The sequence below is a fragment of the Sciurus carolinensis genome, chromosome 10, assembly GCF_902686445.1.
Source record: "Sciurus carolinensis chromosome 10, mSciCar1.2, whole genome shotgun sequence".
Taxonomy (NCBI): domain Eukaryota; kingdom Metazoa; phylum Chordata; class Mammalia; order Rodentia; family Sciuridae; genus Sciurus; species Sciurus carolinensis.
In genome coordinates, this window is record NC_062222.1 from 92,275,033 (window position 1) to 92,301,159 (window position 26,127).

Genomic DNA, 26,127 nt, shown 5'->3' on the forward strand with positions numbered 1-26,127 from the left:
TATTATTTCTGAAGGTGGATAATTACAGATAAGTGTAGATTTCTCTGACAACACAGATGAATAAATTTCAGTTGATATCAACATTAAACAATTTGAAATTCAGGTAAGTATATAAATATATTTTCCGAGTAAAACTGGCAGACAAGTCAATAAGAATATTGCTGGTAACAATTTTCCTTCCTCATCCCTGCTGAGACTTTCTTTTTATAGTTAATAGCTTCAGAGTTGATAAAGCTTATCTACATAAACACTAACAAATAAACATTATCTCCCATTCTAACAGAATGCTAAACTATAAAAGAAAGAAATCATAAGATGAAAATAAACTATTTAGTTATTTCACCTTAAGCAAGCAATTTCAAACCGGTTCACAGGTGGCCAGTGAAATATTAATTTTCCAAAAAAGATAATAACTTTGTTCTAAGAACACCAACACATGATTGAGCTGATTGGATGCCTTTAGCAACACTGTCAGCTATATGTCTGATAAAAGTCATATCTTTCTGCTGCAACCTATCTTAATGGTTTCAATAATTCTGTTAATAGTAGAAATAAATAGTAGTAAATTCCATATAATTATGACAGTATAGTGCCCCTCATCCAAGACTTTAAACCATAAAATCATGAATAAATTTTTTACCTCCTCAGTCTTATTATCTGATTGTACATAGATAGTAACTATGCAAAAAAGACCAGAAAGAGAGCCAAATAAATAACAGAATAGTTAAGAAACAAATCCAAGGTGTTTGACCTAGACTGAATTATATTAATAAATTAACAAACTCATATTTCTATATTTCTCAACTGTGAAAATCAAGGATAATTTGCCCTGCTTCATCTGATTAACTCAGGCAATATCAGCTTGAATTCCAAATAAGTGCAGGTAGGCCATTTATAATGACATGTCTGAGGGAAACAATCTCTAATAAGCTTATACTAACAATATTTTACTGCCTGGTTGAGCAAAAGGAATTACAGAGATCTGGTTTTATCATAACTCCAGTATGGGCTGAAAAGTTCAACCCTGATGGTCTTTAATTCCTCACTTCTCTACCCACATGTATCATTGGAACATAAAATGTGCCCTGTGATTTTGAAAGTGAACTGAACCATTTGATCTTGTCATCATTATCTATTCTGTGAACTTGAGAAACTGTTTATGGTGATATCCCAATGACTGAAGCAGATAAATTCCTTAAAACACTGCTTAAGTAAAAGATGAAACAGAACCCTATTTATTGACTTCTTGAAATAATCAGCACTCATGGTAATTCTCATTTGTATCCCCAAATGGACTTCAACAAAATACAAACTAAATCTCTCCTTCAAATATAATTTGACTCACACAGTATATTTTTAAGTGATTGAAAATTTAGAATTCAGAAGAGTTTCATAAAAATCCATGTTATGTCTTCTCTTAAATAATAAAAAGAACTAACTGCATATGGTTAGCACCCCAAAACAGCACACCCTCTAGAAAGAACACAATCTCTTCAATTTAGCATAGTTCCTACCATCACCCTGAAGCAGGGGGGTTTAGCTTTACATCTCAATAAACAGATAAGTAAACAAACATGAATGAATTATTTTGCAAAATCCTAATTTTCCTTTTGCATTCCTAATACCTGCCTCAGTTTTTGTTTTGTGATTTTGCTCTGGATAACACTCCCCCTACCCTGCATTTATTTATAATGCCAACTGTATTTGCTTAGAAATTTTTCTATTTTTTGCATGTACTTTGGAAAGAGTCTCAGCATTTCACAGTAAGTTAATGGGGACAACAATGTTTGTGCTTTTAACTTGATCAAGGGGAAGAACTAATAGCATTGTTAGGTACTTTGCATCTGTCAGGCTCAGGATTACCATCCTGGGGGATCAGAAGGAGCAAGATTGGGAGTACAAAGCGATTAGATGAAAGAGGCAAAGCTGTGTGGGCAAACGTGGGCTGTTGGCAGCAGACAATAAAAGGCAGACTCTCCAGTTTTGCAGGCTTTAAAAATATTTATTCCCAGATCAGGGACACCTCTCCTCCAAGGGCAGGGCCATCAACTAATACAGTCCCTGAGGATTTATCTTCTACTTTTTCTTTCTATAATCATCTGGGTCCCAATAGTACCAATTTCTGAAAGTTTTCTCTCCTACCAGGTGTGCTTTCTCCATTCACACCAAAGACACCCTAGATAAGCCTGTCACATTTGAACTTGCCATCATTCATCCTCCTCAGACCTCCACTCTTTCCCACCTTCAAATCCATCTTCATTAAGCATTCAGAGAGGGATTTTCTCTACAGTAAAAAAATCATTTTGCTTCTTCACATAAAACTGCTCAGTGGCCAGTGTTATAGATTACATTTTACCCCCAGTTCACATATTTAAGCTATAACCTCCAATCTGACCGTATTGAAGATGAGGTCTGTAAAGAGGTAATTAACATTAAGTGAAGTCTAAAGAATGGGTCCCTAATTCAACATGGCTGTGTCCTGATCAAAAAAGAGACCTAGGGATGTACAAGAACAGAGGAAAGGCCACAAGAAGACACTGTGAGGAGTGGACATCTGCAAGCCAAGGAGAGAAGGAAGCCTCAGAAAGAACCAATCCTGTCAACAACTTGCTTTGGAATTTCTACACTCCAGATGTATAAAAAAATAAGTTTGTGTTGTTTAAATTGTCCTGTCTCCAAGGTTTTGTTCTGGCAGTCCTGGCAATACAAGAAATTCATTAAAAACCCAATACTCTTAATAGCAAGGTCAAACTATATACCTTACCTTTGTATACCTTTATTACCTCATCTTTTACTTCTCTCTGATGTACACAATAACTTCCAGTGCCATCACAGTGTATTAGCTCCCTTCACACATATGGGAGGCTGTATCTCTCCTGTATGCTATGCTAAACATTTAGCCTAGACTGTACTTTTGACCCCTTTCTTACATAACCTTGAAGACTCAGCTAAAGTTTTGCCCTCAGATGTTTCCCAGCCACCTCAGCCACATTGAGCCTTCCACATAGTACTTTTTTTAATTTAAAAAAAAAAATGTTAATTTTGTTTGTTCTAATTAGTTGTACATGACAGTAGAATGCATTTATACATTTTGATAGATCATACATAAATAGAGTGTAATAGTATTTTTAATACCTGGCTCCCACTGCATCTTCTAAGATATCTACAATGTGTCTGCCATGTTCCCAATTAAATCTCCTTTTAATTAGGATCCATTTTAGTCATATTTAAGTTCTCTGGTCTTATTAGGATTCCTGGCAAACTAATGTGTGGAAGAACATCTGAGCACTTATTTCTATGGTTGAGTCTGTTCATGATATCAGAACTGGACTTGCTCAGGGTCAGTCTTTGATACTCATTTCACACCTATCACTTTTAGTAAAGGCTTCCTGAATACCCAGGTTTCCTTGGATATATGATGAATGCTTGAAAAGTAAAACTTGCATATTTTTTATCAAAGTAATTTTATTGCCAAAACAAAACAGCCTGCTGTTTTTTCTTATGACTTTAGCTAGAAATCAACAATTTAAAACTATGATTTATAATTCATCCCTATCTCTAGAGTATAAGTAGATCTACTTGCATGTCCCAATGTTTACATAGAATGTGAAATCATTAATGAGACTCCTTATTCTTGTGTTTATTTTGACTGACATAAGTGGAGTTTCCAGATGCTTCTAAGAAGGAGTACCACCTTATCTATTTCATACTCTTGTGGATGCACACTTGCTGTTGAACTTTCTTTGGAAATATCAATTTCTCTCTCAGAAGATAAAACTGAAAATCTTCTCTATTCCATGCATATACATAAAAAGTAAAAAATATATATATTTTTTGAAGATTAATATTCTGTGAAAATTACTCCCTTATTTTCTGTGGAAATAAAAGTCACTGTTAGATAAGTTTAAAGGATTCCAAGAAATCAGAAAAATTTACTCTTGATTTCTGTTTTGCTTCAAGGTAGTTTCTTCCTGTAATCAAAATTTTTTAATTTTTTGTAGATTAATAGATTTCATGTATTTGTAATGTACTTTTCACTTATCATTTATTCAGATGAACTAGATAATAATTTTGAAATATTTGATAATTGCTAAAAACAAAGTTTTGAGGTTTTTTGTTTTTGTTCTTTGCTGTTATACACAAATCTCACACTATATGGTATCTAAAAATGTCTCATTTAATATATGTGTAACTGGCAAGAGATGTTAGAACTCTGTAAAAAATACAGCTATTGCAGCCATTGCTTTTATACTGGAACACATGAAATTGTCTTAAGTATGTTTTATAGTGTGAGCTAAAGAAAGGAAAAGAGCCTTTTGTGGTGGTGCATGTCTGTAATCTCAGTGGCTCTGGAAGCTGAGGCAGGAGGATCTGGAGTTCAAAGTCAGCCTTAGCACAACTGAGGTGCTAAGCAACTCAGTATGACCCTGTCTTTAAGTAAAATACAAAATAGGGCAGGGGATGTTGCTCAGTGATCAAGTGTCCCTGAGTTCAATCCCCAGTAGTACACCCTCACCAAAAAAAAAAAAAAAAAAAAAAAAAAAAAGAAAAGGAAAAAAAAAACGAGGAAAGAAAGTATCATATGAGCTTTTTATTAAGATTTTTATTTTGGCCAAGTTATACTATAGAACTTTAAACATTTAAAAAATTCCAAAATGCACTAATTATTTCATTCCAAGAGGAAAATGTATGGCATTTTTTTTCCCTTCCAAGGACATTATAAAAATACTACTGATTAAAAAAAAAAATTAACTTGTGGTTAGTATTAAGCTTGGTCCATGTTCCTTCAACCAGTTCCTTTAATGATACTGACCTCAGCAACCTGGAGGGGAGGGTAGGCACTCACATGAAGGGGAAGTCAGGTCTCAGGTCAGAAGCACCAGTATAAGCTCACAGGAGGGCGCCTGCCCCAGGCTTTAGTGTTATTCTCCAGACTAATGATGATAAGAGAGGGAAAGTTCACAAAGGTCTTAGATGCAAGATTTGTAACAAAACTAAAATTTGAATTCAAACTTAATTAGTGCCAACTGCCTCTTTTGTGAAAGATTTCCCATCAGATCATAGGTCAGTCACTGCTCAAATGCCTCAAGATTAAAACTAAGGAACTAGTTTGTGTTCTTTTTTTTTTTTTTTTTTAATTCATAAATGAAGGGCCACCATGAGAGAACAATGTTTTATCTTCCTTGATCACTGGTGTGTTTTTTGTGCAAGGTGGTGCTATTGCAGAGATGCCAGACATTCTGAGTTTCTAAGTCTCTGTGATGGGGGTGAAGTTTCCATAAGGAATTCCAGAAGCCAAGAAAACAAAACAAAACAAAATCTAAGAGGAATGCTAGTTGGTAAGTTTAGTTTTTCAAAAGACTGCTGTTCCTTGTTTAATTTTTCATTTTGAATACCAAGAGTACTTTATTCCTAAACTTGTGAGTGTATCTAAAATAGCTTATGTTAATAATTCTGGTTCCAGTGTGATAGAAGAGGGTGTTCATAAGCAAAGATGAATTCTAATCCTGTTTACATTCTGTGGCCTTTTAGCTTATGAAAAAATAGCTATATAGAAAAAATTATGGCAATATATATTTGGAAAGAGCCCTAAAGTTTTCTAAACTCTTAGCTTGGATTGTTTAAGAGGTGTTTCCTTGCAACAGTAGCTCTTATCATTTTTACCAGTAGCAAATTCTATATTCGAATTTCATATTCAAATTCCCTTGAGCTTTCATAGATTCAATTCCACAATTTAGCCTGCTGGGTTTAAAAATATAGTTAGCCCCAACATTTCCTGGTTATTTCCATGTAGATGAAAGTATTGGAATGATGACATTGCCTATAATTTCTTCTAAAATTCTATCTCTGCTAATTACGAATGAAGGTAGTATGTGGGTAACTGTTCCTTACATGGTCTATCAAGATGTTTTCAACAATACTGGTAGAATGAAATGATATGACACAAAGTTACCAAGGGTAAAACCTCCTTCTCTAAAAACCTACAAAGATTATTGTTTGAAATATTTTACTTCAATAGTAGAGAGAAAATCTAAAAAACTGATTATTTAATATCAGGCTTAAGGAACAATTTGTGAGGACATAAAAAACCATATTTCTTATCAATATGATGACATTTTCATAGCTCAAAATTAATAATCTGTTTTAAGTAAGTATATGAGGTCCTAAATGTAAAGCTTTGAAGTACTATTCCTAGTTACATTTGTAATATAGAGTATTTCACCTGACACTATTTCTAATGAGAAAAAATAAACCATTTTGTAATTATTCCACATGGAACACTGGATTGCCTTTGGAGTAGGGATCCATGGTTTTGTTTGTTTCTCCAGCTCCTCCTTCTCTAACTTTCTGCATACACAGTTACCTGAAGTGGTCCTGTTCCCTCATTTTCCATTGTGGGTTTCACCTAGGAATAAGAGATAGCAGCTGAGTGGTTCAAGGTGGGTGGGGTTTCTTAAAATGGGTACCATGGACATCCTGGACTTGATAATTTTTGTGTTCTCAGGCGTTGACATGGTAGAATACTTTGAAGCTTGGCCCCTTCATACTAGATGTCATTAGCACTCTCCTAGTTGTGACAACCAAAGGTACTTTAAAAAATTGCCAAATGTTCCATTGAAGGAAAAAATCACCTCCTGATAAGGACCACTGGCTTAAGGCCATCTAGGCATCTTATCTTTTGACAGTGACTGCTACAGAGATTTGCTGACAACCTGATCCAATGAGGATAAACGATTTTGCTGGAAATGCAGGGATAAAGGTATTTTTCCTTTAGCTCGTCAGGTGTCTCAACTGCTCCATCCTAGAAAGGACAGCCTAGGTTACTGGAGGTTGCAGAACATTAACCTTTGGAAATAAAAGGATGCAACCGACTCCAGAATTTGCAGACAATGAAATAAGGAGGTCATTTTAGAATTGATCTAATAATCCACAAGACCTACTGTCCCAAGGAATAATCAGTTAACAGAACCAATATACATCCATATTTTTTACATACTTATTTTGAATTAGTTGGATTTTATCCCACTTAAATCTGAAACTTTCTTAAATACAGGCCCTAATAGCTTATATTCTAATTATGCTGAGAAAAAAATACTAAACAATTTATTTTTCAAAACAGAAATCACTGTAAGACACAAGGCTGATGGAAATCCCCAGGTAAAATAGTTTGTAGGATTTGGAAATTATATTGTTTCTACTCATTTGCTATGAAAGATACAAATTTGCTTTTATTTCTACATGCAACTCTAAACAATGTTCCAAGAAAAATTCTTTTGCTTTCCATCAATGAATGGCTACAGTGGTACACTGGCAGACTAGTTCTTACTATCATGAACTATGCTACAGAAAATTAATTATGAAATATTTATGAGTTTTAGCTTATAAATAGGTATTGTAATATCATCTAGGTTCTGAAAAGTGCAGGAAGAATGACAATTTATTTCTAATCATGATTATCCGTATCAAATATATTCAAGACTTGTTCCCCAAATTATGGTTGAAGTGTATGACTATTTTGAAGATAATAGTTTGAATTCATAGACACAGTACTCATTTATATTTTTCAAAATGTGTTTCATATGTATAAATTGATTAGGGCAAGAAATATCTTGCAGTTTTGTAATTAATAGAAAAAAGATCATGTTCTACAGGCTCCAAAAATGATAGAATGGTAGAATAAAATTAGGGAGCACACTTTTGACAGGACTTATTGAATAGATAGGCAAAGCAAAGGGTTTGCTTTGTACAGTTTGAAGGGAAACAAAATATTCTTGGAAATGTACTACTGACACTTGATGAAAGATAAATCTAAAAATTGGAAATCACAGTTTTGGAGAGAAAGTGATGGTTTTGCTGCATAGAAACATAAAGCAAGGAGTGTACTAGGGAACAGATATTAAATATACTATAAACAATAGTTCAATATTAGTTTCAAAGTTAAATCTGACTTGCTTTAAGGATTTTCCCAGATCCTGAACTCATCACCCAGAGATCATAAAATAATTTTTTTTTTAAATTAGAACCAGAAAAACATTTGCAAATAAAACAAAACATATTTCTTTAGGATACAAAGCTGATGTATTGCTAAACTTAACAGAGAAAGAGATCCTTTCTGAAGCAGGAGGTCTTTAAAATCTTCTGTTCTGACTAACATAGGAAAACCCATGTTACTGAAATCCAGAATGACATCTATTATTCAACAATAGACAATGATATAAAACATTTATCTCTGGTCATCAAGCAACCACTTTAGCATAGTGATACTACACAGGTGGAGACTAACACAGAGAAAAATGAACCCTGAAGGCAAGTATTTTACCTCCAAATTGCTCAGAGAGGCAAGGCTTACCAGGACAAGTAGTTTGAACCTCAAACCTAAGCCTGTCGTGAAAATTTCAAAACACAGGCTCTGAACATACAAAGTGAGGAATCAATATCTGAGCACTAGGTGATGGTGATTTCTAAACACCTTCCTAAAATTAATATAATTTTTGAGGTCCAAGAGATAATTTTTCCAAAAAGCCTTTATATAGCTCTTGAAAATCCTATTTCCAATTTGCTCCTTCTTTGAGTTGGGAACCTTTAAATTATGTTTTAAAAACATCTTGCCAATGTTTCTTTTATTTTACAATCACAAATGCCAGTCATTTGGGTTTCTAACTAAACTAGTTAAGAAGGTATACTTATGTTGTTAAACTTGGAATAAAGTTGAGGGTCATCTTTACCCTTGGGTTAATCATTTTAACTGTTTGAGCATCAGTTCCAGTATTTGTAAAGCAAAACAATTATGACTGCTCTATTATCCTGAAAAAATAAAAATTCTTTTAAAAATAAATGGATAAAATATGTTCATCTACTTCTTAATACGTAAAAGCTTACTGTGATCTTGAATCATTAGAAAACAATGTTTTTTTCTTGAAAATAATCTGCATCACAGAAATACATATCATAAATATTCTGTGTACCTATGTCTCTGAATTATGTTCTTTAAAAGAGAAGCAGCATCAGCAGCTATTTTCTCACTTATTTATACGTATATAAATGTGTGTGTGTTCACATATATACCAATACGACTAGCATACTATTTTCAGCTGCCATTGTAAGAATAGTTTAGATCATGTTACAGACAGCAAAATGAAATGTTAAATTCCTTCTCAAAAATAAGCATGGTACAACAGACTAAAAGAATTTAGGGACAGGGTGGATGTTGCCATTTTCTTTTGAATTACTAACATATGCGTATCAAATATGTATGATAACATCTCATTAGAATATACTTTTAAATGCACAAATGTATAACGTTTTAATACTTGGTATCTACTTCAAAAATTACAGGAAGGCAGGAATATTTGCTAGTTGAAAGGAGCCTCATATTCCACCCCAATACCCATGTGAGCTTGAGGTGCTTATATTAATTAATGTTTTTCACTCCTATGACAGTCATTGAAAAATTACAATGCATCCAAATTTTTTTTAATTATGGTATATATATATACACACACATATATTTTATATATATATATATATATATATATATATATATATATATTAATGTCACAGCAGGGGAATGCTATTGGAGGAAACAGTTGAGTGTAAAGTCATTTGAAGGACTCTACGTTTTCCTCCGAACCTAACATGAAAAGTAATTTAGAATCAGATCTCCTCAGGCAAGGATGATCTACTTGAATTCATTGGAAAGGTGAAAGGCCTTTTATTATGACAAATTTTTCACAGACTAATTTGTGAAAAGGAGTGCATATATGTGACCTTAATTTCTAAAGTACCCACAGAGAAATAATTCTTGTTGCAACCATCATGGAGCATGTTTTAACTGATAAAATTAGTCATAGGTATTTTTAATACTACTTTATAATAAAAAGACCAATATTTGTGATTTGGAGAGAAAAGAAGGCAAAAAGTGAGTTTGTTCATAAAGCTAGAAAAGTGTAAATATAACATATATCACAAATACAAATTCAACATGTATCAGATAATGACAGAAACTCCCAAGAGTTTCTGGGGCCTGCATGACTAATTCTAAAATTAATACTTTTGTTACCGAGAAACAAATAGAAACCTCAGTATTAGCAAATTGACAATTAATATTAGAATAGCACCTCTAATAACATGTCTGTATTGGAAAAGACTACAATAAGTCTTTCTTATAATATTGATATACACAATGTGCTAAATGAATTCAAAATTCCAGGAGTATATTAATATACAATAGTGAAATATACAGAGTTGTTTAGATGCTCAGTGGTGAAGGCTAGGATCAAAATGTCGCTAAATAATACAAAGACATCAATAATCTTAGGTGAAAAGGTTCTCTTCAGTACAATTGCCAGCTATTCACCTTTGAACCAACACCTATCAGTCCCTCTTTATATAATAACTATCTCTTCTTCTTGTCTTTTTATCACTTTTAAAGTATATTTCCTTCTTTTCCACAGCAATATTTTTGTAGACTTATATCCTCCGCCAAACATTACTCCCTCAATGCAATAACAAGTTCAAGAACCAGCTCCAAAGGTTTATTTTCAGAAATTTTTAGTATTAATAATTAGGGCAACTAGAATTTTTGGAAAGACCTCACATCTTTTTGAACCAAAACAGAAAAACATAAATTTATATATTGAAATCAGAACATATATATAAAAATATTTTCTTTAGTACTTGGTAATCCTAAATAGAAATGAGTATGATTAACTTAACTTCCTGCTATACAAATGATAAATATTTCACTGAACAGAAATCTTCCCATTTTATGCTTTTTTTTAACATATTAACAAATATTAGGATAATTGTTTCTCTAATACCATGGGAAACAGCATTGCTCTTAACTATTCACTTCAACATATCTTGGGAATATTTAAAACATATGGAATGGATTATTAAACATACTTTATTAGTAATATTCTTAATAATAAAAAAACAATGAGTCAATTCAAACTTACACATGGTAGAGAAAAACACTATTCAGGGAGACAAATTTAATGTTTTCAACACACTCTAAGCTCTGATAGGGCAAAATAACAAAAACAGAATACCAAATAAGAACAAAATAACTGTATAATAAATTTAATATGGTGTGATACACATAAAGATGCACATTCATTTTAATAATTTATTAGCATAAGCTTTAATGATGAAGAGCTTTTCTATTTAAAATCTCTTTTATGAAACATTAGTAATTACATACTCTTCTGTTACTGATATACAAGTGTGATTAAGAAAAGTCAGTATGATACATCTCATTTACAAGCATTTGAAACGTTATAAGGCATAGTTTCTAACTTATGAACCCTCCCCGTTCCTAAGTTTGCACACTAAGTGACATCTGTTTTCTTAATTTATATGTACCATACAAGTTTTAAATTACTCCTCATTATCACCAGTAAATTTACTTTTACTGAAATGTTCCTCTAGATAATTATGTCCACATGTAATGCCAATTGTTAAAACAATGAGAAAATCTTATTTCATACAGCTATTATTTAAAATAAAGGTATAATCACAAAAGCTCTTAGGTTTTTTTTTTTTTTTTCCTTTCTGGAATCCTAATGCAGAAAATAAATGCTACATAATTTAAGAAACTTCGTGACATGATCCCACCATGATATGTGAAAAATATGAACCACCTTTAATATTGTGCACATGTGTATTTTTTCATTGTTAGTGAGTGGTTCATTTATTTCCTGATTTAGTCACTTTTATTAAAACAGTACACATTTCAGACAGGGTTTACAAGGCAACATATTTTAAGAGCATGGATTTTCGAGCTGTACTACCATGGTTAAAAGTGCAGATTTACTATGTACTGTGTAACTTTAGGATATTAAAATCTCTCTGTGCTTTAGTTCCCGCATTCCTGTAGAAAGAATAACAACTGTAACCATTTGACAGGAGTAAAGGAAATATTAAATGAGTTGAATTCATACAAAGTTCTTAGAACATTGTTTAACACAAACAAAATTCTCATTAAGTATTGATGATATATAGTTACTGCTGGAAATATTTGGTAATAAAATCAGCTCTGTTCTATCAATGCTTACTTTTTCAATAAATATTACATTATTCAAACACTTATCAATTAATTCCAACAAAAAATAGTTTTAAGGCCACTTTCAAATTCACAATAATAAAACTATTTCTATCTAAAATTCAATAACAAAAATTTGTGGATGATGGTATTTAAATATTGATAAAATCTGAATATTCATTTGAGTTTTCGCATGAGAGAAAATGAGTTTCTTCTCTTACCATCAAGGTCATGATCAGAAGCAAAGTATTTTTCCAGCATTTTAAAACTTTCTCAGTCTATCACCTTTGCCACAATAAGTAAAGCCTCAGTCAAAACTAATTTCAAGACAATTTCTTAAACTCCATGCAACTCCATCTCCTGATCAATGAATCAATGTGGATTAAACAATTGCACATAAACAAAAAACACTAAGTCTAAAGGCAGTCAATTAGTTTTTATTAAAAATTATTTTTGTAGTTGTAGATGGTCAGCATGCTTTTATTTTATATATTTATTTTTATACAGTGCTAAGGATTGAACGCAGTGTCTCATACATGCTAGGCAAGTGCTCTGCCACTCAGCTAAGGGCACACTATGAATCCAATTCTCCCATACCCCCAAGCAATCTTTAAAATCATTTTAATTAGAGATAAACTGAGGTAAAATCCAACTATTCATTTAGTAAATATGCTAAATCTCATTGTAACTTCTTTTCCTGCATAATCCAGTGCTATCCAATTAATAAGTAACAGAATTTATGTTAATAAACTGCTTAGATAATTTTCATTTGGATTTAAGTTGTCCTGTATAAGTCAGGTTTCATGATAACATAACAAAATACCTGAGGGAGACTATTTATGAAGAAAAGAGGTTTGTTGTGCATACCATTTGGGAGAGTCAAGGGTATCTGTATTGGCTAACTTCCAGAAAAGGCCCTTTCAGCTCTATCACCTCTTTGTGCATAGAAAAGGTGGGAACGCATGCAGAAATTAGCAATCACATTTCAATAGAGGAAGCCAGTGAGTTGGAGAATCAGGCTTGGGGCTTTATAATTTTCTTTGGAGAACAATCTTAATTCCTTCTGTGGACAAGGCCTCCAAAGACCTATAGATCTTGCATTAAGCCCCACCTCTTAAGGGATCTACTAACTCCCACACTGCCACACTGAGGCCCAAGCTCCCAACTCAGGGACCCTTGAGGGACAAATCAAATCCAAATTACAGTATATTCTCAAGAAAATTAATTTAGGTTTTCATCTTATTATCCTATAACATTCAGAAACTTCTTTATTCTTTCTTGTTAATTTCTTATAAATATTTTCTGCATTTCGAGTTTTGACTAGAGGATGTAAAATTATCTAAAAAGTTGATGGTAGAAAAACAGTAATAATGATAATTTACAATAAATGAATAAAATTAACTTCATGTTTTAAAAATAAAATATGAAATATGACTAACCTCAAGGAGAATCTATCAAAGTAACTCTCCTCTATTGAATTTCTTTTTAGTTTTATTTTGTTGAGTTTGTTTGGTAATACACTCAGTAATGGCTATATGAACTCAGAAGACAAAAGCTTAACATGAGGAGTTATTTACAATCTGTTATAATCTGTAAGAGAAATACAATACATAATGCAATGGATCTGTCAAAGCAGCAAAGGAGAATACTTGAATGGAAAAACTCATGTATATACATTCAGCTCTTGCAAAATACTTAGTAGGCTATGTACATACAAAAACTATCATGGACACTACTTCTACTATTGTTTGAAGAGTTCCTGTTTTTATCAGGAATGAATACAACAAAAACTAAGATCTTTTGTAAGCAAGCTATAAAATCCCCTGCAGTGCTACTGATACAAACTGAAATATAACTTTTCAAAAGGGTGAGAAAAAAATTCCTCTTTTTCTTTACATTTTCCTGATGTTGCTATAACATGTGAAAATATAATATTATTAAAATACTGCCAAAACCAAAACAAAACTTTAATTCTATCATCTAAATAGAAAATAATCTTACTTTATAAATTTACATCTCTTGTTAATTAAAAAAGGAAGAATTTTATTAACATCTAGATTCATGATCTTTGATTCTATGAGAATTCAGTATGTAAGGGACATGTTTATGTCCATGCCTCTTGAAATATTTCTGCGGAAGTTAATATTTCTTTTATAGTGTTCCCCACTAAAGAACCCTCAAAATTTAATTTGATTTCAAAAATTTGTATTTTTAGCTTAAAAATTATATATTATGGATAAACACATTAAAAGTAGAATGGTCATTGCATGTGGATGGTAAGATGATAGTAATTAGCAGTAATTGGCCTAGAGAATTGTATTGCAGTGAAGGAAATATTCTGAAACTGATTTTGTGATGGTTCTATTACTTGGCAAATTTATAAGAAAATTATTGTGTACTTATTATGAGCAAAATATATGGTATATAAAAATGTTTCAGCTGGGTGATGTGGTGCAAGCCTGTAATCCCAGTGGCTGGGGAGGTTGCCGTAGGAGGATCGAGAGTTCAGTTCTATCTCTCATTGCCTATGACATCTAATGTATAATGCTTAAGTAAGTTGTGAAACATTTTTATTAAGATTATATCAGGGTACAGTAATAATCACTTCTAGTACTTAATTATAATCCTTCATGCTTAAAGATATGTATATCCTGATATAGTGCTTTCTATAAGTTTAAATTAAAATAATCACTTAATCAAAATACTCTTTTGAAAAGTTGCTTTCCATAGTTTATTTAAAAGTATTAAACTAATTAAACTGTCCAAATTACTATTAATATGACTTATATGTACCATGGTAATTATTAACATGACAACATGCTGAGGTTGACACGACAATTTAAAACTAAGCTCATTATAAAGCAACTTAGATGACTTGGGTCATTCCACAATATAGGACCAATTTCATTTATCCAAGAGTCAAAAACAAATGCAAATGTAGAACACTTAATAGATCGAATGCAAGCAAGAAACTCACTTTCATGTAAAATTAAACAGTTTTTCATTTAGCTGGCAGTTCTTACTTTAAAAATACTAGGAGGACTTACACAAGGGATATACTAAAAAGCGTTTTTACTCTCCAGATTTGTTACTTCATGTATGTATCCTATATAGTTCAGCAGGTCCAGAGGATCCACCAAAACCTGGTTTGTCTTTTTCTTTCTTTCTTTTTTTTTTTTTTTTCAATAATTACATGATTTAGATTAAGGACTTATTTTGGATGACCTTAGCAATATCAGTGAAACAATTAAAACAATCTCAGTGAGAATCTTACAGAGATTAAATAGCTAATGAAGTTAAAAGTTTCTGCTACATTTAAATGAAAACCTAATCACAGAAATGCAGATGGATGCAGGTGGAATCCTCCTCAAATTCCACCCCAAAGGGACTCTACATATGTCTGTATTTGGTTATATGACTGAAACAAAAATAATTTACCCACAGTGAAAAATCTTTCCTCAACAAACTTTTATATATTTGACTGATTACCAAAATTACATATTAATTTAATTTTTATTACTTTTTCCCTAAATAACTAGAAAATGATTATTAACATAGAATATTTCAGCAATCTTCAGGGAAAATTGTTAAAATTTTGAAAAATATTTTTAATCACTCATATAATAAATCAGTTGTAGAGAACACTATCAAAATAATAACATACAAATTAGAACAAGACACGTAAATAAATAGGGTAATAAGTTTCAATTAGACACTGTTTCAAATTATCCTGAAACACACAAAACCCTTGATGTCCTTACCCACGTTTCATAGTCACACTGGTGCTCCTTGAACATTTGTTACATGTGCCAAGAACAGAATATGAAGGATATCATACCTTTGAGACATAATCTTATAGGCATCTGGCAGATAACATCGGATATTCTCCATCTGAGCAGGGTCGGAGTCACAGATTTTGTCGTCAGTCCTCCCGTAGTTTGCACTTTCGATCATGATGACGTCCGTTCCTGGACAGCGGAGCTCAATGGGGTAGCTCTCACAGGAGAGCTCTCTGCGGACCACCGCCATTGGGATTGGGGCTCGGCTGAAAGCTACAGCAGAGAAGGAAGAGAGGCACCTGGTTAGGAATGAAGAACCCTTGCACCTATCTGTCTGCCCAGAGCTTGGGGTAAACTAACACAAGGAGTGCAGCAGTTAGTATTCATAATTTTAACAAAAATAGAGTATTTCCCTCTTCATTAACTGTACAGGATTTTGAAAAATCTAACAATTGTTTCTTAAAAACATTATCACATTTTTTTAGTATGTGGGAAAAAAGGAATTCTGAATTTCCTACTAAAACTTTGCTTGCGTGTGAGGTTGACTATGTAGAAATATTATCCGTTTTGTAGAGTACACTATTCAGATAAAATCCTGAGGTCTTTCTGTTTTTCTTTCTTTCTTCCTCTCTTTGTTATTCCTTTCTAGAAAAAAGAAAAAAGTCACCCCAAAATTGCACTGTTGTTGACTTTAAAAATACATATTTAAGTAGTCTATTTCAATTTTTTTAAAAGTTCCATTGTTTGGTAATTCACATAATCGGTATATTTTATGAATTAATTTCTAAATAATACATGGTCTTCCATTAAGAAAGTAGGAATTTGTGTTCAGAAAAGTTACATTTTCCTTAAGCTCCCTCTCCACATTCTTCCACATCTGTCAAGAGGAAATCAGTTGTGGTAACCTTAGAATTAATTGTCCAAACAAAAACTGACATTTTATGTTTCTTCCCACCCCTCTTTATATTATTTTACTTATTTTATTCAGGTAAATTTTAGTATCATAAACATATCATTTGATTATTATTTATAATGTTTTATTTTACTTATGAGATTAATTATATATTTTCATTTCTGGACATGATTTCCTTCATTTTGATGATATATTAAAAATTATGCATATTAGCCTGAACTATATCTATGGGCATTTATGAAGATCTCAGTATTTTGATTCATTTTTTAAAAAATTTCTTTGTAGTTGTAGATGAACAGAATGGCTTTATTTTATTTATTTATTTTTATGTGGTGCTGAGGATCCAAAGCAGTGCTCCATACACACTAGGCAAGTACTCTGCCACTGAGCTACAGCCCCTAGCATTTTGTTTCTTAATAATATAAATAAGTATAAACATATCTTAAGTATGCTGGCTGAAATATTTTGTAAAGAATATAATAATCCAAATATATTTATGCCATATTAATGAAAAAAATCGATGTGTCAAGGGTGAAACACATTTCAAATTTGGCAACTATCAACTAAATTCAAATAATAAAAATAAAAATGTCTATTTCTACCAATAGTACTTTTCACTTCATAATTAAACATTATCAATTCCTTTAAATTTTGTCTTTTTGATAAAGAGCAAAGGTAATATCTATTTTAAACTTACTGCTTTATTGTACAATGGAGTATATTTTCATGTTTTTACCTTTATTTTTCTTTCATCTGAATTGTTTACTTCCATTTATGTAAGGTTCACTATTGCAAAACTTCTTTGTATAACAAGAAACTAATCTGTCCGCTCCATTTGTGGCAACTTTGTTCTTTCTAGTTTGTTGTTTCATTTTAGGATGTTTATTGGACATATACAGCTAATTTTTATTTTAACAATCTATTTTTTCATGTTAAGTTTAACAGTTTCTTATTCTAAGACTGAACATTGCCATCACATTATGGATGAAAATCAAATGTTTAAGTGTTGTAAAAACTCAAGAAGCTTTCCTTAAAGAATATAATTGAAATTAAGTGAAGAATTTACCAACTGTCAAGAAAATTGATCTCCATATAAGAAAATCAATTATGGAGAAACATATGTGATAGCTGAATTTGCATTGATAGTCGTAAATTAACTCACTAATTTGCACATACATAAAATACGCATTTAAATAAATATATGTAACTTTTCAGGTGTTGCTTTTTTTTTTTAACTAAGCATGAGAATGTAAAATAATAAAAGAGGAAAAAGAGGGGAAGGAAAAAAGGGAGGGATGAGAAAGAAAAAATTTATAACTATAAAGGTTATTTTTTGAAACAATATATTTGTTTTTTGAAAAATACTCAAATTATTCTCACTTTTGAAATAAGTAATACTTTTAAAAAATCAATATTTTCTTTCAATCTAAATTAAAGAGTAAAATCATTTTTAATAATAAGATTTGATTTTCATAAAGACATTTTCATTAAAATTTTAAATAATGGAATTGTTGAGTAATAAAAATGGTGCAATTAAGGAATCCAGTTTCCATGATTTACTTAGTTCAAATAGAATCATAAAAGTGTTTTTTTTTTTTTTGTTGCCCCCAAGAAGTCCTTAAAATCAGTTTCAGAATACTTTATACTACATTTTGCACATTTGTTTAAAGAGATTATTTCTTAACTTTGATATAGTCATTTAAGAAAAATCATTTTGAAATAGCTTCCAAACACTGGATTCATCTGGACTTATTATGTTGATTTAACCAGTCAATTAAATTAAAAAAAACAAGCTAATTGAACAAAGAAACAACATATAAGCAAATCATACTGTCAAAGCATTTGTTTGACTAAGTGGACAATTTGGATGATTAACTCATCAGTCATTTTGTCAAAACACTGACACAGCTTTAATCTAGGTCTTCACTATCAAAAATATGATTTAGAACCAGACACTAGGCAGATGCAAAGTCAACCAAAATGTGGAGATTCAAATTTCCCATGTATTTTTTTAATGTAAGAATGATACAAATGTTATGTATGTTTAAAAAGCATTTTTAAAATGATCACAGCTGATTTGTCAAAACTTTCTTCCATTTAACCTGTAATTGCATTTCTTTTAGTTACCCAGTGACAAATTGTACTCTGCAAATGATGTATGCTTTGTTTAAAAGAATATATTACTGGAAACTACTTGCTAACATTAATTAGCTATTTAAATTATCTTTAATTATTTTGCTAAATATTTTCATCAGCAACCCAATTCCAAAGGGGGAAAAATTGTTTGAGTTAAAAATAAGATTTTCTATCATTCAGTTGTCATGCTATCAACTGAAAAGTTTAGTTTACATGACAAAAGGCCAAGACTGACTATGTCACCAATCCAAATGTGGTGTGGCAAATCAGTCTCTTTTGTTTTCCAAATTTTTAAATTTTATTTTTTCTTATTTTAAATTTTATTTTTAAAATTTAAAATTTTATTTTTTCTCAAGTAGTCTGTTGCATGCTATGTCAGGGTAGTACTGACCGGGCATTGTGAAGTGGATTATGGCAAATTAATTTGGGACAAAGAAGGCATAAACATATCTTCTTTAGCTCCTTCCTACTTTTAAGTATAAGGTAAATCTGTTATAACAAGGAATCTGATACCATCTATTAGACGTGTAATAGATAATTGCTGAATAAGTTGGAAAACTGTTAGATATGAAATCTGGTAATGTGCTGGTAGGGTGCTGCACCTTAAACTACTCACTGACCATGAACCTGATTACAAGCATGTGAACTAACTAAATGTCTCTGCTGAATAAGGTCAGAACCTCTGAAAGTCCCCAAACTCCATGTCAATCAGATTTGGAACAAAATGTGCTTCTGCCAAGGGATTAACTGTGAGGAAAGGAAGTAAAAAGAAATATTAAATAATATGAGAAATAGCTCCCTGCTCTCGCTCACTTCTTGTCAGAAATCATTCGCATTATTTTCCCCTTTTCTGAACCTTCAGTCATTCTGTTGTGGAAACCTCTTCTTTTCTGCTTTCCCTCTTTTTGGATTTTCTCCCCCACCCAGTGATGTCTGACTCAATATGCTATAAGTCCTTGGAAAGCTTTTGCAGCTGTGAAATCAGGAATATAAAAGCTGGTGTCCAAATAAAAGTCAGATGGTTACTTCTGGACACCAAGGACAGGGCTCACAAAATTTCCAAGATAATCCTAGGGCACTAGAAAGGGGCTTTCAAAGGGGGCAGTTCTATTTAAAATATAGGATTGTAGGAAAGATGTTATCAATAAGAATAAGTAAAAGTCCAAAGATTAAGATAAAAGTGGAAAATTAATTGGTTAAGCACAACACAATTAATTCAGTTTTGTACACATTGAACTTAAGGTGTCAGAATGGTACCTAGATGTCAGCAAAAGTCAGCTGGATTCATAAGTCTAGAACTCAGCAACAGTACTCAGAGTAAAGCCATAGTAACACATTAATTAGTTCAGGTAGTGAACCATAGAGTAATAGAAGAAGAATAAACACAGAAGTTAGAGTATCAGTTAGTTTTCACTGAAGGTTTGAGGAATATGCTACATCATCACTAGAGAAAGACAGACAAAACAAAGATTTGACTGTACTGACTAAACCACTTGTCACTAAGTTGAGAATAAGTAAGTTAGTTATAGGACAGATGCGTCAAACACTTTATTCTCTTGCATGTACTCAGTGATTTAGTTGAAAAATTAACAGCTGCAGACTAATCTACATATAGCAGAGACTGAAATCTTTGTCCTGTCCTATTTGTTTGTTGCGCTTATAAAAATATCAGAAAAACAGTCTACATTATATTTATTTTCTATTTCCTGCACTTCATACTTTAGCCCAAATCCTATATATTTCAAAAAAAAAATTAAACTCTGTTAGAGAATTTAAAAAATAAAAAAACGGAAATGAAATGCAAATTAGACTATTCATAGCAGTAAAGATGAGAGAAAAGTCGCTTTACAAGGATAATGACAGAGAACATATTTAATCTATGTTTAGGAGCAAGAAATTACATGATTTGATAACTAAACCGAAGGGTAAAAGATCCTGTGACAAGGATGACTACCAGGTTTCTGGCATAAGCTAGTGGTTGGCTGGTACTGCCATAAACAAAAATCAAACAAAACACCTAATAGGAACTTGAATATACAGGTCTATGACTCAAAGGGAGAACCATAGGAATTTCATAGTGGTAAGGGAGGCTTTAAAACCAAATAGATCAGACAATCTAGAAAAGGAATGAGAGTTTTAAAAGAGGAATAAGTGACAGTTTTAAAATATGTTCATGATTCTTTGACACTTGTCTTTTTTAAATTTTTTTTATTATTATTGTATACAAATGGGATACATGTTGTTTCTCTATTTGTACATGGAGTCAAGGCATACCATTTGTGTAATCATACGTTTACATAGGGCAATGATGTTTGATTCATTATTTTTTTCCCTTCCCCCCCACCCCTCCCACCCCTCTTTTCCCTCTATACAGTCCTTCTTTCCTTCATTCTTACCACACTCCTTATCCCTAACCCTAAAACTAACCCTAAACCTAATGCTAACCCTTCCCACCCCCCAATATATGTCCTCATCCACTTATCAGCGAGATCATTCGTCCTTTAGTTTTTTGAGATTGGCTTATCTCACTTAGCATGATATTCTCCAATTTCATCCATTTGCCTGCAAATGCCATAATTTTATCATTCTTCATTGTGGAGTAATATTCCATTGTATATATATGCCACAGTTTCTTTATCCATTCATCAACTGATGGGCATCTAGGTTGGTTCCACAATCTGGCTATGGTGAATTGAGCAGCAATGAACATTGATGTGGCTGTATCTCTGTAGTATGCTGATTTTAAGTCCTTTGGGTATAGGCCAAGGAGTGGGACAGCTGGGTCAAATGGCGTTTCCATTCTGAGCTTTCTGAGGAATCTCCATACTGCTTTCCAGAGTGGTTGCACTAATTTGCAACCCCACCAGCAATGTATGAGTGTTCCTTTTTCACCACATCCTCGCCAACACCTATTGTTGCTTGTGTTCTTGATAGTCGCCATTCTAATTGGGGTGAGATGAAATCTTAGGGTAGTTTTGATTTGCATTTCCCTTATTACTAGGGATGTTGAACATTTTTTCATATATCTGTTGATTGCTTGTACATCTTCTTCTGTGAAGTGTCTGTTCATTTCCTTAGCCCATTTGTTGATTGGATTATTTGTATTCTTCGTGTAGAGTTTTTTGAGTTCTTTATAGATTCTGGAAATTAGCGCTCTATCTGAAGTATGGTTGGCAAAGATATTCTCCCACTCTGTAGGCTCTCTCTTCACATTGCTGATAGTTTCCTTTGCTGAGAGAAAGCTTTTTAGTTTGAATCTATCCCAGTTATTGATTCTTGCTTTTATTTCTTGTGCTATGGGAGTCCTGTTAAGGAAGTCTGATCCTAAGCCAACAAGTTGAAGATTTGGACCTACTTTTTCTTCTATAAGATGCAGGGTCTCTGGTCTGATTCCGAGGTCCTTGATCCATTTTGAGTTGAGTTTTGTGTAGGGTGAGAGATAGGGGTTTAATTTCATTCTGTTGCATATGGTTTTCCAGTTTTCCCAGCACCATTTGTTGAAGAGGCTATCTTTTCTCCATTTCATATTTTGGGACCCTTTGACTATTATGAGAAAATTGTATTTATTTGGTTTGTGTCCATGTCCTCTATTCTGTACCATTGATCTACCTGTCTATTTTGGTACCAATACCATGCGATTTTTGTTACTATTGCTTTGTAGTAGAGTTGAAGATCTGGTATTGCAATACCCCCTGCTTCGTTCTTGCTACTTAGGATTGCTTTAGCTATTCTAGGTTTTTTATTCTTCCAGATGAATTTCATAATTGCTTGCTCTATTTCTGCAAGGTACATCATTGGGATTTTAATTGGAATTGCATTGAATCTGTATAGCACTTTAGGTAGTATGGCCATTTTGACAATATTAATTCTGCCTATCCAGGAACATGGGAGATCTTTCCATCTTCTAAGGTTTTCTTTAATTTCTTTCTTTAGTGTTCTGTAGTTCTCATTGTAGAGGTCTTTCACCTCTTTTGTGAGATTGATTCCCAAGTATTTTATTTTTTTGATGCTATTGTGAATGGGGTAGTTTTCCTAAATTCTCTTTCTGAAGATTCATCACTTATGTACAAAAATGCATTGGATTTATGAGCATTGATCTTGTAACCTGCTACTTTACTGAATTCACTTATGAGTTCTAAAAGTTTTCTGGTGGAATTTCCAGGTTCCTCTAAATATATAATCATGTCATCAGCGAACAGGGATAGTTTGAGTTCTTCTTTTCCAATTCGTATCCCTTTAATTTCTTTGGTTTGTCTAATTGCTCTGGCTAGAGTCTCAAGGACGATGCTGAATAAAAGTGGTGAAAGAGGGCATCCCTGCCTTGTTCCAGTTTTTAGGGGGAACACTTTCAGTTTTTCACCATTTAGAATGATATTGGCCATGGGCTTAGAGTAGATTGCCTTTATAATGTTAAGGAATGTTCCCACTATCCCTATTTTTTCTAGTGTTTTGAGCATGAAGGGGTGCTGTAAAGAGGTCATCAAAAGCCTACCAACGAAGAAAAGTCCGGGACCAGATGGGTTCTCAGCCGAGTTCTACAAAACCTTTAAAGAAGACCTCATTCTAATACTCCTCAAAGTATTCCATGAAATAGAAGAGGAGGGAACCCTCCCAAACTCGTTCTATGAAGCCAATATCACCCTGATACCTAAACCAGACAGAGACACATCGAGGAAAGAAAATTTCAGATCAATATCCTTAATGAACATCGACGCAAAAATTCTCAACAAAATTTTAGCAAATTGCATACAATTATATATTAAAAAGATAGTGCACCACGATCAAGTGGGTTTTATCCCAGGGACACTCTTCTATTATTATTCTCTCTCCCTTTGAATTTGGGCTATACCTAGAGACTCACTTCTGATGGAAACAGTGTGGTAGAAATCAGAGTGCCATTTTCCCAGAGTAGTTCATTAAAATGGAATAGTAGGTTCAGCCTCTCTTTTGGATCATGTAGCATTGTCCAAAGCTGGCCACCAGAGTTTGAGACCACTCAAGCAGCCCCATGGAGGAGTCCAGGGGCCAAGGAACAAGGTCCCCTGCTGACCACCAGCAGGAACTTGCAGGACATAGGAGGGAGGTAACTTGGAGTCAGCCTCCAGAAAGACTGCCTTTGGGTAAATGCAAATGCATTAGAGATCTGGAAACATAACGAACTAATTGAACTACCACTGGATTCCTAACCTACAGAATTGAAAAAAATAATAAATTAATAAATGTTTACTATTTTATTTGGCTATACAACATAGCCCAGAAACTAACCTGAAGGGATATTTAAAAAGTTGACATTGAAGCTGTTGAACAGATATTGAAAAATTATCAAATCACTGAAAGAAAGATGTCATGAATGATCCAGGTTGACAGTGCAACATTACCATCTCTTTGCTAAAACAACATTTGGGGTACTAGGCATTATATACAGAAGCAGTAATGAATTATAAATAAGTATGGACAAATGGCCTTTCTTCCCTACATCCCAGTGATTATGAGAAGGAAGAAAAAGCTCTTTTGAAAACTAAAAAATGATAATGAAATAGATTAGCTTTCTGAAGAAAATGTTAATTAGACTATAAGTTAAGGCTAATGATTTTAAAGAAATTTCTTAATTATGGATGGAGATACTTTTATATCTGAAAGTGGACATGTTTGTACTCTATTGGCAATGTCTTTGGGAAACCCTTCATTCCTGAAATTCTGCTATAAAACAAATATCACAAACTCACTGTCAGCATAGCCTCTGACATAATTTTCTTAAGCATGTATATTTTCTCTGTGCCATTTTTACATGCCAACACATTTATTCAGGTTTTAAAAATATGCTCTAAAAATCCAGTCCAAAATACTTGGCAATGAAAATAACATTGAAAACCCAATGAAATATCAACCCATCATCCACTTTCTTAAAAAGTACATCTGCTACCAGTAGGCTTTTAATACACTGAATTCCAGCAAGGGTGTTTTAAGAAAGAATGCCTATAATTTAAATGATATTTCAGCATGTAGTTAAGTGTAACACAGCAACAATTAAAACTGACAACTTGAAAGATTAACCAAAGGCAATTATGTGCTGAGGTCAGAAAGGAAAGCATAAAATTTAGGTGGCTTAATATAAAAATTCCCTAATGAGTGGAGCATCAAAAAACAATGCTTAGCTATTCTTTGACTTATGGGGCACAGCATAGGGGTAACATTAATCTTACTACCTGAGACTATATATACACAAAATTGTGACCTTCCACAGAAACTGCTAAAATTGTGGCAAATATTTCAATAAATGAATTCATATCTAGTTGCCATAATTTTCCATCATTTAATAAAATTATATTCTACATTGTTATCCAATTATATTTATGAGAAAAAAATTTCCAAACTGTATTGAAATTCACATATTGTAATTTTCTAAGTTTTTTTAACTTATTATTAACTTAACATTGTCAGAGACTTCAAACTGGCTATTCAACATGTTCTTAAGAATAAGAATTACAAATGCATAATAAACAAGAATCTAGTAAAAAGCATTATGCAATTCAAAAGACATTTTTAAAAAGGTTCACCAATTTATTTCTACTACATAGTGAGCACCTACAAATGTAGTTGCTGGAAGTTACTAAACATAAGATGTGGTTGTTTTCTAAAGTCCCCCTCCACGTCAGTTATTATCTCAGGCTTGGGCAGCCCTGTACAGGATGGAAAAAGCTTAGTATTCCATGAAATCAAGGAATTGATAAAAATTCAAGTGAGTGTGGTAGAGTCTCAAAAGAGAGGAGATGATATTCCTGATTATTAAAATTCAAAAGTTATACGATAACAATAAGAGGAGATGAGGGAAAGTACAAAGCAGAGGAAAGGAACTGGGAAGGTGACCTGCAAGGAAAGTACTGAGGCTCTCCCTGTGCTTGTGGGACTCAAGAAGCTTGTACTGGAGAAAGAATGCATACGTGACGACACAGACGTAAGACATCATAAATCACAATGAATCATGAAGAGGAAAAAAGCAGTTTAAGAATTTCAAGAAAATGACATAATCAACATGTATTAGGGCTCTGAAATAAGATTTCTTCAATGAAGCTGATTTCCACTGGCCCATGAAGACAAATCAACATGTATGGATATAGGAGAGGGTCTAGTGACATATTCCAATCAGAAGGTATAAGTGAAGAAAGGTCAAATTGGTGAAACCCTTAAAGTCAGATTCAGAATACAGTCAAAATTTTATTTAAGATTTGGTATATACAACATTATAATAAGAATAT

General features: G+C 32.6%; 1 protein-coding gene across 16 annotated transcripts in view; it reads right to left on the reverse strand.

Annotated features, from left to right (window-relative positions):
* Adgrl3 (adhesion G protein-coupled receptor L3) overlaps positions 1-26,127 on the reverse strand; it is a 776,587-nt gene that overhangs the window by 396,900 nt on the left and 353,560 nt on the right. For all 16 annotated transcript variants that reach the window (XM_047566096.1, XM_047566098.1, XM_047566083.1 and 13 more), the window contains one exon: positions 15,882-16,095. In XM_047566096.1, coding sequence (XP_047422052.1) covers positions 15,882-16,095 — 214 coding nt within the window. The remainder of the gene's footprint in view (positions 1-15,881; positions 16,096-26,127) is intronic.